General features: G+C 31.2%; 2 protein-coding genes across 2 annotated transcripts; both read right to left on the bottom strand.

The window, feature by feature from the left end:
- Window positions 1-1,923: 1,923 nt before the first annotated feature.
- Window positions 1,924-4,026, bottom strand: LOC112684680 (zinc finger BED domain-containing protein 1-like). The gene is made up of 7 exons (XM_025556316.1): window positions 3,786-4,026; window positions 3,611-3,721; window positions 3,469-3,538; window positions 3,193-3,404; window positions 3,028-3,119; window positions 2,376-2,931; window positions 1,924-2,309 (listed from the first exon to the last, which is right to left on the bottom strand). The coding sequence occupies exons 1-7, from the start codon at window positions 4,024-4,026 to the stop codon at window positions 1,924-1,926; spliced, it is 1,668 nt and encodes a 555-aa protein (XP_025412101.1).
- Window positions 4,027-10,615: 6,589 nt separating this feature from the next.
- Window positions 10,616-20,145, bottom strand: LOC112684679 (general transcription factor II-I repeat domain-containing protein 2-like). Its single transcript, XM_025556315.1, has 2 exons — window positions 20,079-20,145; window positions 10,616-11,046 (listed from the first exon to the last, which is right to left on the bottom strand). The coding sequence occupies exons 1-2, from the start codon at window positions 20,143-20,145 to the stop codon at window positions 10,616-10,618; spliced, it is 498 nt and encodes a 165-aa protein (XP_025412100.1).

The raw sequence follows: 20,145 nt of genomic DNA, 5'->3' as shown, positions 1-20,145 counted from the left end.
GCCAAAACAAATAAGAATGTTAGTTCAAAAAAATTATTATGCATATTGGTTGATGATTAGACGCGATCAGGACTAAGTTATTTTACGATGCATAAGCTTTGTCAACAATTCATGGTCAAAATATATATAAAGATAGATAGCGAACGATTTCGATACTTCGATTTCGATTCAATCAAAAAAAGCTGCGTGCAAAAGATTCTCAAAACAATTGTTAGATATTGGAGATGGGAAAGAGATGAAACGGGATGTATAAAAGTACCGAACGATTTCTGCTCAATCATTTATTCGCAAGATGCTCTCATTGACCAGATATGTCCCAGTGTACACAGACAATACACAAATCATGAGTGGCTGGCAGAAAGAGCAATTTTAGTAGCAAAAAATGTGGAGGTCAACGAATTGAATCTCAAGATACAAAATTTGTTACCAGAAAACTTGGTGTCATACAAATCTAGATACAGTTTGCGATGCTACTGAAGTTGTAAATCATCCAACAGAGTTTTTAAACTCATTGGATTTACTAGGCATGCCACCGCATAATTTACAATTGATCATAACAATTTACCATCGATAAAATACCTCCTTCAGAGTCATTTAAAGTTGTAATACATGCAGATAAAAAACCATCAGAAGAACATAGAGGTAGGTATAATGCACCAACGGCAAATAAAGTTGCTTTAGTGTTAGTAGATCAGCAGTTTGATCGAAGAGACATCATCCTCGAAAACCGAAGTAACTCACTTCACCGTATCAGTGAGATACATCGAGCATACGACGCACTGCAGTATCCTTTAATTTTTTGTTGGGGGGATGATGGGTATGCAATCAATATACCACAACGCGATCCAAAAACCAAGTTACTGCTTAAAAAAACTGTCTCTGCATAAAGTTTTTACTCATATAGAATAATGGTCAGAGAAGGGGAAGACAACTATTTAGTTAATTATCGTTCTCTTTTCAGTCAATATTTGGTAGATGAATACGCCAAAATTGAAACTGAAAGACTAAATTACATCAAAAAACAACCAAGCCAAATTGCGTGCAGATAGTTATATTCATTTAAAAGATGCGATTGGATGACGAGACATAGAAGCTAATCAGTTAGGCCAAATGGTTATGCTCCCGTCAACTTTTACTGGTGGGCCAAGGTACATGTACGAAAGAACACAAGATGCTATGACCTACGTTAGACATTACGGTCGTCCTGACCTTTTTATTACTTTTACATGTAATCCTCGCTGGGACGAGATAAAAGAGCTTTTACTTCCCGGTCAAAGATCATATGATCGACATGATATAGTTGCAAGAGTGTTTCGGTTAAAAGACAAAAAGACTATGAACTTATTGACAAAAGGTAAAATATTCGGAGAAGTGAGATGCTATATGTATTCAACAGAATACCAAACTGTAGAGAGGTTCAGGAAGTTGTAAGCTATAACTTATCGAATATGTATAAAATATTATTTCAAAAATCTTAATTAATTTAAATTTCAATAGATTTAACAAAATTTAATCTTGGCCGGTTACATACATTTATATACTTAAACCCGGCAACGACGGGTAATTCAGCTAGTTAGTTAATAAAATATAACATAATATATTAAAAATAAATAGTATTTATTTACCATTATGTATAAATATTTAAGTTCCTAGTAAATATATATAAAAAAAAAACCACATTGAATAAATATTTATATAGTTCAACTTAATATAAATATAAAGTACAAATATAATAAATAATAATGATTACCTATATTATAATTTATAACTGAAATATCTTATCTTATCTTACCTAATCTATTGGTAATTACTAATAATTCTAATATTCTATGCTATTAACTCCTTGTTAATTTTTTCCTGTTAAGTAACACTATAATAGGTAGATAATAGATATATAATTTAATAAATAATATATATTGCAAACTAAAGATTTTGGTTTAAAAAAAGTATTTGAGACGCTTTGCTTGGTTTAATTCGGTTTCTTTGTTCAGTTAATGTCATTCCAGCCTTACTAAAGAGTCTCTCACACGGAATAGATGTAGCTACAATGCATAATCTTTTTAAGACTAAGTTATATAAACGTGGATATTGAGACTTCCTACTATTCCACCAGGTAAGAGGGTTTTCATGCCTATTTAAAATTGGCTCATTCAAATATTTATCAACTTCTATAATTCCAGCTGCCTGTGGATTATGTGAAGCTTTCTGTCTATTGTATTGTTCATCAAATGATTTACACAACAGTGAACTTTTGATACAAGTAGACTCATCACTTTGTTGTGGATTTTCATTAATGGAATTATTAACATCTTCAATTTGTATGGAACATACTTAATTTTTTAATTTATTAAGAGCATTGGTATATTTGTTGTCACTTACATTTGAAAATGCCAATTTCTTATAGCGTGGATCCAATAGTGCAGCCTGTGTAACAAGATCATTGTCTTCCAGTGGTTTCAAACGAGAAATTGTTTGTTGTTTCAAGGTAGATACCATTTCTTTTATTTCAATTGGTAAGGTAATATCTTGTTCATACATTTTCATAGATTCAAAAATGGCACTAGTAAAAATCAACACAACTGATAATGTGACATATTGATCACTACAGATTTCATTTGTCACATCATAAAATATTTCTAGAACTACTGAAGCTTTCTCAACAATTATCCATTCTTCTGAAGACAACATATCTACATTTGCCTGAAGAACTGCCAATGTAGAATTTATAGCGTCCTTCACTTTGACAAACCTTTGCAACATATCAAAAGTGGAGTTCCACCTAGTGACAACATCTTGTGTGAGTTTCAATTTTGGAAGATTCATCTGTTCTTGAGTGGCATATAACTTAGCTAATGCATGATGGCTTCGCTTGAAGTATTCAACTATAATTTTAACCTTCTGGGTGATAGATGAAATATGCTTAAGACCATTCTGGACAACCAAATTCAATGTGTGAGCAAATCATGAAACCTAACGATACCCAGTCTTTTGAATATCATTTGTTATATTGGCAGCATTGTCACTGACAATAACTGTTACTTTATGAGTAATATTCCAATTTCTCATAGTTGTAATAAGTTTTTCACTTATATTGTCACCTGTATGTCGTACATCAAATTCTGTACAGTCAAGACAGAAAGATTTCAATTGTGTGTTTATATCAAAAAAAATGAGCTGTTGTGGCCATAAAACTTGTGTTCTCCTTTGAAGTCCAACAGTCTGTTGTTAGACACACAGCTATAGTTTGATCAATTAAATGTTGCACATCATTCTTGGAACTTTCATAAAGTCTTGGTATAATATTGTTAGATACGGTCTTTCTACTTGGCAATGTATATGAAGGATTTAACATATTTAAAAATTTTTTGAATTCAGGGTCTTCAACAAGTGCAAATGGATAATATCTAAAAAAATTATACAATATATATATTTATCAAACATACCAGGTATACTAAAAGTATGTATTACCTCTTCACAATCATTTTAGCAAGTTGTTCATCTAATTGTTTTTTTTTAGTTACTGAAAGTGGTCGACATTGTTAAACAAAGTCAGTCATTCGTGTTTGGGAACGTGGACGATTAAGTGGCTGTTGAAAATACTCAGATGTACCTGACGATAGAATGGAAGCCATAACTAAACTAGTCTGTGTCACGTTAGGTGAACTAAAAGAAATAGTTGAGGTACTGCTTGTTTGTATATCATGTTCAGTATGAGGCAGCTCTAAAATATTAATAAGTTGATTACAAAGTTGACATTTAAGTTAAAACTTTTTTAAATTTTCAAATAATATTATTATTTTTATTAAGCATGACAAATAAAGAAATGAAAGTACCTCTTTGCTGATTAGATTCGTTCCTATTAATAGTCACTGTTGGGTGCCTTGCTAACAAATGCCTTTTTAGATTATTCAAGCTTCCACCTGCAGTACTCAATTTCATACTGCAGTAGTCACATTTAGCTTTATCACCTTCTACAGGCTCAAAATGATTCCATAATTCAGAAGTTCTTTCTCTGTAGTATGGCATATTTTCGTAATGAATTGTATAATGAACACACTAGTGATTTTTATGCATTAGAGTTATGTTTAGTATTAATATTTAATATATAAAATTTATAATATTTACCTTTGGAATGCATTTAGTATTTAATATTAGAGTATTAAGTTTTTATTATTACTTTTTAAATTATTTTTAATTATTATTACTATTAAAGTACTCAATAGTCAATATTAAATAAGTTGTTAAAATAAAAATAATATAATAAAATAAAAATAAATGGCAAATTAGAAATGTAATGTTTAATATGAAAAATAAACAAAAAGAACCACAGGAAAAATTCCATGATATTTATAGATCCTATTCATACAGAAATCAGTGTATAGTTATATACAATGGCGCCCAAGATATATTTTTTAGGTGTAGCAAGAAATAATTTTACCCACCCACCCACTCTCTCACATACTCAAAATTATATTATTTTATGCATTTTATCATATTTTAATAGATAATATTAGTAAATATTACGGAACCAACCAATATAATCTGTGTTTTATCAAAATAAGGTGTATTAATTTTATATATAAATGAAACAAATAAAAATAACAATGTTAATAATATTTATGTCTTTTATTTTTTAATTATTTTTATACATTACATTAATATAAATAAATACTATTACAATAATAATAAAAATTGGCATAACAATATATATAAATAATAAATATATTAATATTCAATTCAAAATCTGCGCGAATCACTGAATCAGTACCACGATTTAAGATAGTAATATCTTAAATCGTGATCAGTACTGCACTCTTGATAAATAAAAATTAACCATCATAAATATTGTAGTGGTATGGTTGCATGGTTGCACTGTTCATAACGATGATAGTTCAAAATTAATTAATCTATCTCGATTGAACGATTTAATTATTCTTATTGCTATTGCTATAATAATTGTCCGTAGGCACAATAAGAATATGTGATAATTGATTTTTTTTTTTTTAACATGAAATACGTGAGGAAAGAAGCCATCCAATGATAACACTACCTTTTTTGAATTTGTTTTTATTTCTTAATAATTTTTTTTTTCTTTTATTCATTAAGTAAGTCTCTGCATCAGTTTCTTATAAGTCTTTTTGAGGGATTACCAGGAATTGTACGATTGGCTAGATTTGAAATGAGGGGGTTGGGATGGGAGGAGAATCTGTTATGAAAACGTTTATAGAACATAACTGCTTCAGCGTGAACAGTTGTTATTTTTAAATCAGTGTGTAAAGTAGAATTGGACACATATGGGGGGGGGGGCATTAGTGATTGTGCGTAGGATTTTATTTTGAAAGGTTTGTATTTTGTTTATATTAGATTTTTTTTCATTGCCCTAGAGTTGGAGGCCATAAGTCCACATTGGCTTGATTAAAGATTTGTATATGAGTAATTTGGTGTCTAATTTAGTGTGTTTTTTAGATATTAATGTCTTAAGCGAGCGAAGACGTCCATTTAGGACGAGTTTTTTTTGATTTGATGTGGGGTGCCCAGGTAAGGCGGCGATCAACAATTAGACTTAAGTACTTTACTGATTAGGTTGATGGGATTGTGATGTTGCTAAGAGAAACTTCAGGACAAGGATAGATGCGAAGAGTAAAAGTTGTATGTATGAACTTCGATTGATTGACCTTAACTCGCCATTTTTTTTATACCAGTTTGACATTAGTTCAAAGTGGGATTGGAGATTTGAAGAGACAGTTTGTGGGTCATCGTGTATTGACATAATTGCCTTATCGGCAACTGATGTGTATGGAAAAGAAGGTTGATCTGCAGCATTTATATTATATAATATCGGAGAAAGTATACCACCTTGTGGTACTCCTGCATTAATATCAGCAACGTTTGAGAAGGACGAGTCAAACTTATATTGAAAATGACGGTCGGTAAGATAAGATTTGATCAGTAGATAGTATGTTGGAGGTAGGAAACATTTATGTTTGTACAGTAGACCCTCATGCCAGACCCTATCAAATGCTTGGGATACATCCAGGAATACGGAGGAACAGTATTTTTTCTTTTCGAGAGAAAATGATATGGCATATACTAACCTATATAGTTGATGAGTTGTGGAATAAGACGCGTGAAACCCGAATTGAGTGTTTGGCAGAATATTATTGGAAGTAATGTATGGTAAAATTCTTTTTAGGACAAGTCTTTCGAAAATTTTTGCAAAAAATGGTAAAAAACTTATAGTTCTGTAGGAGGAGGGAATATTAGGCTGATAATAGGAGGCTTTTTCGGTTTCGGAAATATAATTATAGTTGAAAATTTCCAAATTTGTGGAAACTAAGTCATTAAAGAAGCATTAAATAAAACCGTGAGCAGAATAATTGCTTTTTTTTGGAAGACACCTGGCAACCTCCGCTGTAATTAAGTCGTAACCAGGGGATTTTTTTAAGACTATATTTTTATATTGCAAATTTAACATAATTTGGGATGAAGTGTTTAGTAGGAAGAGAGACAGGGAGAGGGCTATCAAGGTAATTTTTAACTAAAATTGTATGTTGGGGTTCTTGTATGTCGGGATGTAGGGTGAATATTTGAGCAAAGTGATTTTTAAACAATTCAGCTTTGTCTGCATCTGAAACAGCAAGCCCACCGACTGGATTTATAAGTGGGATATTCGCAACTTTACGTTGAAGGGACTTTTTTGTGGCAGCCCAAAGACTACCATTATTTGGTGTCAGATTTGAGAGATATTCGGCAAAGTCTTAATTTTTGCGATAGGCCAGAAATTTCTTTAAAGAGTTAGCTAGATTGTTAAAGTTTCGTTTGTGAGAGGGAAGACGAGTGCGTTGATACAGAGCCCGTGCTCTACGCTTGTTAGTTATTAAGAGACGAATGTGTTCAGGAATTGAAGGAGAATAGTTTTTTACGCGGTTTAGGTGTAGTGTTAGCATCCCCCGCTGCTGTTTGGATTATATTTATAAACTTATTTACGGCATCATCAATTTTTTGGGTGGCTTTTAGGCTAACCTTGAGGTTAATGTTTTGGTTGACCAAGTCATGGAATTTTCTTTTATCAGAGGTTAGGTGAAACAGTTTAGGGGGTGAAGGACGGATTGGTGGAGTAGCACTAGCAGTCAGAAGTACTGCTGAGTGATCCGAGGTGGGTTCAAGATGATTAATAGTCATGTAGAATATGTTATACGGTGTATTTATAACAAAAATGTCTAAAATATCTGGTTTTTTTGCGTAGAGAGGTGGGCCAGTATATTGGACCTGGTGGAGCTTGAATATTGTAGCCTTTTTGGTTTATAAAGTTATGAAGGACCACGCCTCTAGGATTATTCGTACGACAGCCCAAACTATGATGTTTGGCATTGTAGTCACCGCCTATTATAAATTTATGACTAAGAGCGCTAAAGAAATGGACATAATTTTGGGTAGTTAAACCATAACGTGGCGGGGAATATATTGCTGCTATTGTAGTTGGTATGTTATTTGGATGTAGTAATATGGCACAAGACTGTAAATAAGGTTGACAGAAGTTTGGAAGAGTTTGAAATAATATGGAGGATTTAACGTAAATCGCATCACCTCCATGAGCAGTATTATCTGGGTGATTTGTTTTTAAAAGATTGTACCCAAGTATAGGAACATAAGAATATTTGGTGAAGTGTGTTTCTGATATTAGAGTTATATCAATACGCTTTTCTTGGAGTACAAGCTGTAATTCGTTTACATGATTTTTGAGGCCATTTGCATTGAATACGAGGATAAGAAGGGAATTGTTTGTGGGAGAAGACATTATTTATCGTCAAGAAGTTTTGAAATTACTTTAGTTAGTAGGGCGATTAGAGGATTTGTTAATTGCTTAAATTCATCAATGAAGGTTGACATTATTTGGTTAATGTCTGGATCCAGTGGTGGATCAGTATAGTTGGGATGTGAGTTAGAGGTAGCTTGGGCATACGTATGCGTCAAGACAGAAGGGTTTATTGAGGAGGCTTTCACTGAATGGGTATCTTTTACATTAGAATTTTTAGAATTAAAATTAACAGTTAACTGGTTACTTGGTTTTGGAATTTTTTCGTCATTTAAGATCTCTGTAGACGGAGCAGCCTTTATAGCTTGATGAGTGTTCTCCAGAACAAAGAGCGCATTTTGGTGGGACATCTCGGGAATTTGGACAGGCCGACGATGTATGAAGTGTACTGCAGCGGACACAACGAGCCGGAAAACCACAATATGATTTTGTGTGCCCATATTCTTGACAATTTGTACATTAACTTATCATTTTAGGTTTATATGGTTCTTCTACTTTAACACTTGTGTGAAGAAGTGACGAAAGTTTAAAAATATCATTGGATTGATCGGATGGTTAAAGGTCCACAAAAAATAGTGGAAATGGGTGCTTGTTTATCTTGTGAAGTACTTTTGAAACTTGCCTGATATAGAATGACGTTGTTCGAGCTCAGATTTGATTAACTTTGTCGACGTAGTTGGATGTAAGTTACGAATGACAACTCGTAAAGGCTTGTCTTCTTTCAACTGAAATGTGTGAAATTCGACTTTTTCTTCTCTTAAGAAGTGGTCCAGTGTTCTATAAGACTCTGGATTAGCTGTCATGATTTTGAGGCGATCAGTCGAGGCTTTGCAGTAAAAATGATCAACAACAATCAATTCAATAAGTTTTGTGCACAAGCTGGTAAATTCTATTACGCTCCTAATAAAAATTGGTGAGGGTAGGGGAGCTTTAGTTCCAATGTTAATGGATTTGATATGATTTCGGAGAACATCAGAAGCGTGGGTATCATTCAACTGAAACTTCGAAGATGATTGTACAGGATCGATTTGATCGATTTGAGATAGTATCTCGTATCGATTAGTGGTAAAGAAAATTTTTTTGTTTTTATTTATCGGTGTTTTTGGCGAGTTTTGTTCAGAAGAACTAAAATAGTTCCCTTCACCATCATTTTTTTTGAATCTATAACTACGGTCCATCTATCATTCGAGTTATTGTCCATACTATTACCGGCTACTTGAGCGCTGTTCATAGTCGACTGTTGATTGCGAGAGTTTGCATTATTGAGATTATTTTGGTTGTTTTTGTTTTTATTATTATTTCTGTTTGATTGCGGCATATTAGTAACTAGTGTATAGGTCAAAGTCGCAACTGCCGCGTGGCACGGTTACGACACGTGATGTAACGACGCACAATAAAACGAACGCGATAAGACGACGTTTAATGATAATATTATAAGAAAGTTAGTATTTCATTTATCTTATAGGAAGGAAAAATAGCTTTACATTTCATTATTAAAGACAGATTTTTGCTGACTAAACATAAGTTTGTTTATAAGCAGTTTTACAATTATTTGGTACAAAAAATTGAGCGAAAACAAATATCAGAATTTGATAAAATAATAAACGAAGGAGGAGCGCGACGACTGTGCGAAGGCACACGTAAATTACATAATAATTTAACAATTTTATATTAATCTTGCAACTTAGGATTGATGAAAAAAATCGATGTATTCCAGGCCATGGGCGAAATTCTAAACAATCCTATGCTTATAAATCTACGTACTCTGATAATTTTTCTTTCTCATGAAAAAAAATAAATGTATTAAAAAACTCTAACAACAGTGTTACCGTTATTGGACAGAAAGTTACTTTTTTGTTACATGTAAGAAAATTACATCTAAAACAGTAGAAGTTTTCGATCATTTAGGATCACTCGTAGAAAAAGTCACTGATGTAGACGAAAAGCTCAACGAATCGAGTCCTAGGCGAACGGATGAAATCGTCAGTACCAAAAAAGTTTTCAGTAAGAAAACCTGTAAAAAACCACAAGGTACGTCAACAAATCAGGAAGGAAAAATGTTGAAAAATGCTGGTAAAAAGCCGATGGCGTTCTCGACTCCATCAAGTTCAAAAAACGTACGGAAAACCATCGACGAAAAAACGAATAAAACCCTTAGAGTCTATAGCGAATCAAGCAGTGTTGACAGCAGTGTTAAACGCAACTGTAGTAGTGCAATATTTTCAAAGAAAAAGACAGCCAAAAATCTAATAACGGAAATGGAATCCGCGAAAAATTCAACAAAAGGTATAATTTATTAAAAGTTGTACAGATGTATGGAACAGTGAAAATTTTATTCCTACTTGAAATTACTGTTTTTTATTTCAGTCTTATTTTAAACGTCCGAGAAACGGACAATCGAAATAAAAACTGTATCTGCTGTGAAGCGAAATAGCATTAAAGTTCAATCGATCAAATTTAAAATGCCCGTTAGCGTAGATAAAAAAAACATATATCTTTATTAACCTTTTTGAGTCTTTAGCTATGGATGATGAGTACAACGATTCTGATTCGATTATTATAGACAGCAAAACAATCCATCTAGTGCAGGGATGGGCAACTCAAAGTAACTAGCGGGCCACTTTTAAGTACTTGAAAATCTAGCGGGCCGCAGTGCATAAGAGAAAGCAAAAAAAAAAAAAAGGTCCTTCAAATTTACTAATATTTATTTTTTTATCTTTATTTATTTATATTTATAATTATTATTTAATGTGATACTTGAGGATAAGGTTTTTCAATAGACAATTTAGTAAAATCTACTTATATTTCTATAGTTGAAACTCTTAGTAAATGTCCCAAGGTTTCATCTGTTAAACGATTTCTTTCCTTCGATTTAATATGTTTCAAGTTCGAAAATGTACATTCGCATATGTATGTGGTTCCAAACATAGAAAACATTTTTAATGCGAAATCTCTTAGAATTGGATATTTTTCAACTGGTAATGTTTTCCAAAATGACACATCAATCTCTTTTGCAGATAAAAATGGATCTGTTTGTAATTCACATAATTCTAATTGAAGTGAAAGATCTTGCTTTCCAATTTCAACTGACATAGGATTATTAAATAAATTTATTTGAGGACGCATAAGTTCAATTTCTTCAAATCGTCTTTTGAACTCTACAATTAATTCATCAATGTGGGTAATGCAATGTTCAAAATTAAATTCATTATCAAATTCTTGTTTTATAACTTCACAACACGGAAAATGTATTAATTTATTTTCAACAAATATTAGTAAAATTTAGTTTCGGTTTAATACTAGATATGAATTTATATCCACATTTTATCGAAAAATGTAATAAAATAAAATACAGATAAGCGCTAAAATTATGTGAAGTAATTTGAAAATATAGCGCGGGCCAGATAAAAAAGGTACGCGGACCGCCAGTTGCCCATCCCTGATCTAGTGAGTACATTTACGAATTTATTTTCAGCTTCACCAACACATGATAAATATCCTCTAACTCAGTTCTCAGTTTTCAATATTAATTTTTAGCCTCCAAAGGCATAACGGAAGAGATCAACGCGACGAATCGACCGTGCGAAAAGTCGGAATAAAAATGTATGACAGCATGGACGATGGTTGTAAATTGTCGAATTCAAGAAAGGTTATTGCATTAGTTTTGAAGGCGGACTCAAGCGCTCAGGCTTATGATGGCACGCCAACGACTTGCTACGGCCGGTCAAAGAGATTAAGAAAAAAATCGCAAAAAGCACAACAAACGCAGTGACGATGTCGCTTCTTCATACATCCGTCGAGCTGAATTACGTATTCAGTCGATTTTTAAAGAAATAATCTATCTGTTGTTCTTTAAAATTACGCTCAACCCCCTAATGTGGTGACGTCACGTCCAATATAGTGGTCATAGGGGGGGGTGAACTGGTATAACGTCGTAGTACAGCCCGTATACATATTTTACTGTAGATGCTTACATAGAAATAAAATATCTCATGTCCTTCTTAAACTTCAGATGTATTTTTGTTCTTTGACAATCGATTAAAATCAAATCACATGTTATGTTAACAATTCAATCCATCACATGTGGACTTGAAACTCGATCAATAAAACAAATGTTAATTTATTATCCTACTTCCTTCTCGTGAAATATAGTCACGGCACACGAAACAGATTATGTGCAGTGATATTTACAAACATTTTTTTTCTTTTATCATTACGTGTATAATGTATATGCTTAATATAACGAGGGCGAAGGAGAAAAGAGTTCGCTGATAATTATTTAATTTACTTTTTTTCGTTTACCCACAGCCGTCGGCAACATCTAGTATACTGATAAGTTATATAAGTCCTTTACAATCTGTGATTAAACACACATGTGAAAGTTATAAATAAATAGGGTAAACAATTTTCACCGTATTAAATTACAATAAAAATGTATTATTTTAAAGAATATTTTATTTGAGTATTTATTTAAAAAAATATCCATAATTTTTCTCTATGAAGGTATTACAATACTTTTATACTTCATTTTTATGAATATTTTTTTTTTTGCTCTATGTTTGTAGATAAAGATGTTTTATTTCAGTTATAATTAAACGCATGGCATTACTTTTAAAACTATTTCCATAATATTTGTTGCAATATTACAGTCTACGAGTAAAATCGAAAGCAAAAAAAACGGCTCGGACTAATTAGATCAGGGTTAAGAGTACTGCCTGAATCAATATTTATATATAAGCTGAATTATAAATATTATGTCTACGATGTCTAGGTTAAAATTTACAAATTTTACAAGTTTGAAATATGAAGAGCTAGTATTGGATACCTAGTATCATTGATTATAGAATAGTCTATTCTATTATCAATGCTATTATTTAAGTCAAAATATATTAAGGATTTGCATAATTTTGTTAATTGTAAAATGTGTTATATTTTTACCTTGACCCCCCCCTCCCGAAAAAAATCCTGTGTGCGCCACTGGTTTTTAGTATTGAAATATTGTTTAAAGTAATTATCATTCGATGTTACAAAGATTACGTTTCGATAATAACTATTTTAAGTTTTAACTCATACTAAAATTTTAAAGTTTATCTCTCATATTCCCGTTAGTTAAGGCGGTTGAAAGTAGACTTTTTTTAAGGGGTTGAGTATAGGCAATATGTTATATTCATTGGGAATTGCTATGTGAGTGTATGTGTAGTAACTGATAGTGTGCGTGAGTTCCCCGAACACGTAATTATTATGTTTTATCAGTAAACAGTTCAACAATAATTTTATTACCGTCACAGCGCGCATTGTATTGTATCCTTGTCCAGTATTTACAACTGCTGTAACCACTTCTGTATTTATACACACCGACGATGAATTATTACATTCAGTTACTATGTCTTCTAATTTGTTGCACATCATAAGGTACACTTAAAAATAAATTCAGAATAAAAACAAACAAATTTTTTTTTCATTTATTAAAGTAAGATCTTTAAATGAGCAGCCAAAAAGTGGGTGGTTGATTTTCTGAATCGAATCAAATAAATGATTTATATTAACAATACGTCTGCCGCCACAAATGAACCTAGTAAAAAGAAATTAGAATAGTATAATATATGATATGCAGTATTGTAAAGTATTTGAAACTTGTATTTAAATACTTTTTGAAGTATTTATATGGTATTCTAAATACAATATTTTTATGTATTTTAAAGTATTTTGAATACTTTTTAATTGTATTCTTACCAATATTTAAATACTTGTATAAAAATACTATAAAGTCCGTTTTATTAATTTTAATTTATTATTTTTCAAAAAAAATTGACATCAATAAAAATAATATTGTTTTCGTTGAAAACTAATATTATGTTTTTGTATAGTAAAAGTAGGTATAATAACAATGTTACCACACTAAATACCACATTATATTTTATATAGTTTCTGTATTGGAATTTTTTAAGAAATCTGAAAATCTAAACATTTTAAAATAGTTCTATATTAATAATAAGTTAATACCACTTTTTATTTTATTTTTTTCATTAAAATTTAATCAATATTTGTAGAAATATATTGTTGTCCAAAAGTCTTGCTTACAAAGATTATAAAAAAAAATCGAGCGTAAGTCAATTAAAACATTTTTACGAGTCTAAATTCACATCCGCATCACACTCTATGACCGAGGCCCATCCCACTCCTACTGTACGTCTGTACAGCAGAGCGAGTTCCCGACTTTTACTTTTGACCACCCAAGCACAAACTAGATTCACTTTGCTATCAAAAACCACCCTAGGTTTTTAAAATTAAAGCATTTTTACATCCTCTAAACATGATGACAGATACACACATACAAAAAAAATATTACACATACATACTGAATAATATTTTATTAGCAGCTGTATACCATTATTATTATTCTATTGCTATAATATTGGTTTGTAATTGATTTTTTATCGCCCGTATAATAGTCACGGCTAAAAATCTCGGAAATCGATATAACGTACCTAAACGCAGTCACATGTCACTATATTTTGCGATTCAAAATGTTTCAACTCCTATGCGGCTATGAAAGTTCCAAAAAGCGGAAGAAAAATTCACCCAGTACCAAAAGCCCGATTTTAATTTTGAAAATATATTTAAATTCATCATTCTGTTTTCTAGGTTATGTAGGAAATGGATTTTCAATTTTTTCTATTGATTAATTATTATAGTACCAAATCAATATTCTTTTTTTCCGAAATTCACTTTACTTTATCGTTATTAAAAATCATAAAATAAAAAATTAATTTCCTACATAACACAGACAAGGAGTAAACAAATCCAAACATTTTTTCAAAATGAAAATTGGACTTATGGAAGTGTATTTTTTTTCTTTTACTGATTGGTCTAAATGCACAAAAAAAGGACCCACTTTCAATCGCCTTAACCATACTCATTTTGGATAGCAATTAAAATCTGAAGATTTTTTTATGGTGCTAAAAAGAAATAAATCTTTCTTGAACTCAGGTACATTTGAGAAGGTGACAGCCATAAAAATATTTCCTCCTACACATTGATAATCTCTATACTAATTTATTTATTAATTTTATGAACGCTCAACGAAGCAATCAACATTTTTGTTTTTCTTATTTTATGGGTATATATAAAAAAAGAAAGTTGCCTACAAAGTAGTGCGTCATTATTTTCACAGTTAGAATAAATTAATAAAATACAATTACGGCCGACAATGATGGCGAGACTGCCAGACTTTAGTACATGTTAATATTATTAGTGGGGGTATAGAATCCGTACGTTATAATTATTTTGGACTCATCAAGCGTACGACAATGACGTGTGCAATAGAACGTGTGAGACTTTATTAACATGGAAAAATAACGGTTGATATCACTTACACGAGACAATGCGTTTTAAAAATTGCAAAACCATAAAATAATTTCATCGGTCTATCTGATCGATTTTCACAAACCGTCAGAGACGTATTCAATTTTGGTTGATGTATGTTAACAATATAATGACTACAGAGTATCATGGCGACGACGCCACTGCAACAGTACAGGAAAGTATCTTCTAATATAGACTAAAATTTATTGGTTTTACATTAATTGATAATGGATTTAGAGTTTTATCTGCTGCTATTTTTTTCTTAATAAATCATTGAAGACCAAGAACAGTTCGGAAAATAAACGTACCGTAAAGTGCCGATCGATTAAACAAATATTGGCTAAACCCAGAATCGATTATTACTAATACACATGATTGCTATGCCATCATATTATTATATTATAACACATTAGTTTCTTTGAAAAACGTATTTCTCTCGAATTTTCTATGAAAAACAAAATACGTAATAATTATCTACGTATTTTGAAAATGCATTCAATTGTAATAAATATGGTATTTCAGTTATATATTTTACTTTTCATGTTATATGAATTTAATATAAATGAATATTTTATGCATTACGTTTGAAATTAACAGGCATAATTAAATGTCGGTCCAGAATATTTTGTCTTTTGGTTTCAATCGTTGCTGGATATTCAAAACCTCATTATGTACGACTAAAATGAACTGTAAAGTATCACTTATTGTAATACATAATAAATTGGCTGTTATAATTATAAAAAAATAGTATATACTATTTATAGATACAAAACGATATGATTTAATAGAAAATTTAAAGTTTAGCGTTCTATAAATTCGGTTTGAATTACATTTGGACGTTGGTAGGTCGTTATTAATTTAATCAGGTATACTCGGCATTTTTTCCGGATACGTGTGATTATTTTATATTAGAGTATGAAAATCGTAAATACTGCAGTAGCGTTTTACTAGCCTGAACTATACAGTTAAGCGATTGTCATATATAGGTCACATTGATGTATTTAGAGGAATTGATTAAATTTCTATACATTAATTTATAACAACTACGCTGTAAATTTTTGACAGGAAACACAGGCAGTCCTATGGGCGCAGCCTCTATAGCGTATGCTGCACATGACATTTCAGTCATATCGTTTTTTTTTTATCGGTTTTCTTTCTACAATACACACCAGAATTGATTTAACTAATTTAAATGGTTATATACTAGTATATACACTGTAACTATGTTATTTTAACAGCTAATTGAAATACATACTCCGAATGCAAAAAGAAAAAAATTGTTATCAAAAATTGATACCTACATCATAAAATCAGATTAAAAGATGAAATTAAAGTATTTTACACGACCAAGGACGGCGCGAGAGGGTGGGCAATAGGGGCAGTTGCCCAGGGCCTCGAAAACTCTAGCACCGTCACTGTACACAACATTAGGAAAATTGATAAATATCATCGATTCTAGGTTTGAACAAGATGTCATTATTAATCATCAATTCGATTGGAAGTATGGTAAATTCAAGACTGCTGAAAACGTATGATATAAATGCACAAAAAAACAATTTAATATATGTGAAAGATAATTTGTGCACAAAATAAAATTATTTACGAAATATGCCAGATTTACTAAATAGTACCTACATGAGTTCAAATAATTCATAAATGATGAGATTATTTACAAGATTCTAACGAAATTTAAATTGTTTTCTTACTTTTTTAAATCTTTAACTTTATTTGTAATCATAACAATGGGTAATTGTAAATTCCGGCCGAAATTAATAGGTAAAGACAAGGTCTATGGTAAATTCCACCCGGGGAAAATATCCAAATAAAGCTTGATTCACACTAGCGGTCTCGGTTCAGTCCGGTCACGGTCAAGTCACGGTCAATGATTATCTTGTAAAGTTCTCACTACCGGTCACAATCAGTCAAGTTCTATCTACGTGTTGCCATAAGGTATACAAAAGTGTTCAAAAAACAATCAAAACAATGGATATGACCGAGTTAGCGCGGCGGTTGACTCTTCACACTACGCGGTCTCGATCAAAAAGCTCGTGACCGCGGCAGCCTGGATCGTGCATCGACCGGTTGAGACTTGATCGAACCTGACCTTGACTTGACCGTGATCGATAGTGAGTACGATGTCGTTGGATTACGTACTATTGATGTTGACTTGACCGTGATCGGACTGTGACCGAACCGAACCGAGACCGCAAGTGTGAATCGAGCTTAAAAAAGGTACATGTAAATTCTGCCCGGAAAAATATGCAGGTATAAAAATAAATTATGTAAATTCCACCCGGAAAAATAAATATTTTTAAACTAAGCGTTCTGTGACTGTAATGTTCAAACGAACACGGAACAATCGTATCTCAGTCGACAATTGTTAATCATGTCATATCTTATCAGTTTTGCCATATATTGTGCTATATAATTGGAAATATCAGATAGAAATATTATAAATTGTGTTCCAATAATATGGAAGTGATATATTGACTCGTCTTTATTATTATAATTATTACTATTTTTATGATTTTTAACAATTTTATATGATATACACTATACATGACTTATAATATGTGCTAATTATTGACGTAATATGTGAAATATATATTTATTTAAATACCTACTCATAAATTATAATTATTAATTTATGTTATGTTAGTAATAATATGATTGATTAATAAGACACATTCAGAAATTTGTTTATTAACAGTAAGTAATAAATGTATTCTTTATAAATCTATTGACTATTATACCTATACGGTTTTGATTGAAAAATACAAATATAAGTTACTTTAAACTTTTAAACTTCATTAAGTATTTAATGAATTAAATCATTTTGGGCGGAATTTACATTTTTGGACGGAATTTACATGCGCCCGTAATAATGTAGGTGTCGACTTGATAAAACTAAGATGGTACACGTCACAACTGAACAATAAATTTATTACATGCCACAATTATGAATATTATATATTATACAGGTATATAATTAGTCATTTTTAGTAATGATGAACAATAATCAAATATATCACTTGGCTAAATTATTGTAATCACATTTATATAAATATTTATTTAGATATAACTAATGGTAGAGTAACAGTGGCAAACGCACTTTGAAGTTTGAATCTCGGGACAATATAATAAAATGTATAGCTAATCACCTGCAAGGGATGTGTACATGAACTTAAGAATGTAGGCTAAGTAATTTATCGTATCAGCTGCTAGCGACGTCGTAATATTGCGCACAAAATTCGCTTTAGAGAGTGACCCTTAAAACGTTAATACTACTCGTATATTATAATATTAGAATTCAGTTAAGACCCCTCAACCCTTTTAGAGAAACCCCAACTGTTATGTCATTCTTAAGTATTAAAATCTAAATTATCTTTAATAAAAATTAAGATAATTTATAGATACGGTTTTTAAGTGTAATATAATTATATATGAGTATGTATTTGTATTATACGCATTAGACCTGTATAATATACGTTGATAACATGTTAATAATTATTAGGATAGTTCAATGATATGTTTGGGTTGAAAGTACCCTATTTCATTAATATTTTTAAGTTTTTACGTTTATTCATAATTCGAAAAACGTATAAATTTGCCTAAACTTTAGGCTTATAGGAATAAAAGATTCTGTTTGTCAGTAACTTGGAATATAGTTACTGCACTGTTTTGAAGAATCAAATTTAAATTGTTTAATTTTAAAATAAAATATTTTAAAAACTAAATTTTCAAAAAAACATTGGATAAGTATGCTAGTTTTTGAAGCCATTCATGTTATCAGTTACTTGTTGTTACTAGTTATTAGTATCGATTTCAATATCATATACAAACCGTTCACAGTTAAGTACATAAAATTAGATAAAATCCAGTACACACGTGCCGCCATTTATAATGATATATTTCATATTATACTCTTATTATACCTATACACATTTATATCATATATTAGGAAAAACCGATTTACAATATTTCACAAATCACAATAACAAATAAATAAAAAAAAAAAATACAATAAATTTCACAATTTCCACCATACGCCTCTCTTTTCGCGGACTCCCGAATACTTTCTCGTGGACCCCCAGTCGAGAAACGCTGGCCTAAAGTGAAGGTTTCTTTTTTTCTCTTTCATTTTAAAAGTTTGTATAAAGTGATTTGATTAAACCGATTTTATCAGAATAGTATTTGTGAAAAAAATTTCATTGAATTAAAAATGTGAAAATGTAAAAATGTGTTGATGTGAAGTTTTATTTGAAAATTGATTCAATTTTAAATTTAGTGGCGTGGAGAACCTACTTCAATGATGAGGCACAATAATTTATTTTGTTGGATCTCCCACCCACCAAAAAAAATTAATTTACTTTTTTTGAAAAAAAAAAAAAAAAATACTTATTCAAACAACAACGCTTTTTTTCAATACTTCAGATGATCTTTTAAGTCGTGTTATTGCATCTTCAAAATCAATGTGGTCTACTACGCGGTGGAGTTGGTGAAAAGTTGCATGTTTGGCTCGGAAACCGAATTGAAAGCTGGGTAGGGCATTTTGTTTGAGTGCGATAGTTACATTTCTCTTGAGAAGAAGTTTTTCAAAAATTTTTCCAAACGTGGGAGTAGACTGATTGGTCTATATGATTCTGGAATGTCAGGTTGTTTGCCTGTTTTTAGTATAGATATAATGAGTGCTGATTTTCAGGAATTAGGGAAATAACATGGTCGAAATATAGCATTAAAGATATAGGTGAGGAGAATGATGGTTTTTGGTGGTAAGTTATTGACTCCAGGTGGCAGTAATGTGCAAATAATTCCCGCCTGGTTCTCGGTTCCATTATAAAAAAAAAAAAGTTACTGACAGTTATGTTGTTTATGCAATCATGGCCGGGTAACTTACTATTCTTGAGTTTTTTAACAATTGATAGAACTTCGCCAGGAGAAGTGAGCGAGGCTGGTAGTGCCAT

This window comes from Sipha flava, unplaced genomic scaffold (assembly GCF_003268045.1).
Source record: "Sipha flava isolate LNK unplaced genomic scaffold, YSA_version1 255_pilon_pilon, whole genome shotgun sequence".
NCBI classification, from domain to species: domain Eukaryota; kingdom Metazoa; phylum Arthropoda; class Insecta; order Hemiptera; family Aphididae; genus Sipha; species Sipha flava.
The sequence above is the reverse complement of the archived record's forward strand: the minus strand, read 5'-3'. Positions and strand labels throughout refer to the sequence as shown.

What these genes read in the sequence shown, in the direction of transcription:
- LOC112684679 (XM_025556315.1), bottom strand. Translation starts at nt 20,145, where the DNA reads ATGGCACTACCAGCCTCGCTCACTTCTCCTGGCGAAGTTCTATCAATT. An exon ending in TGTTAAAAAACTCAAGAATA is followed by an intron (nt 11,047 to 20,078) that starts GTAAGTTACCCG and finishes CGTGTTGTGAAG; the next exon opens with TTATAAAACAAGAATTTGAT.
- LOC112684680 (XM_025556316.1), bottom strand. Translation starts at nt 4,026, where the DNA reads ATGCCATACTACAGAGAAAGAACTTCTGAATTATGGAATCATTTTGAG. An exon ending in GCTAAAATGATTGTGAAGAG is followed by an intron (nt 3,405 to 3,468) that starts GTAATACATACT and finishes TAATTTTTTTAG; the next exon opens with ATATTATCCATTTGCACTTG. An exon ending in CTCATAAAGTAACAGTTATT is followed by an intron (nt 2,932 to 3,027) that starts GTCAGTGACAAT and finishes TTGGTTGTCCAG; the next exon opens with AATGGTCTTAAGCATATTTC.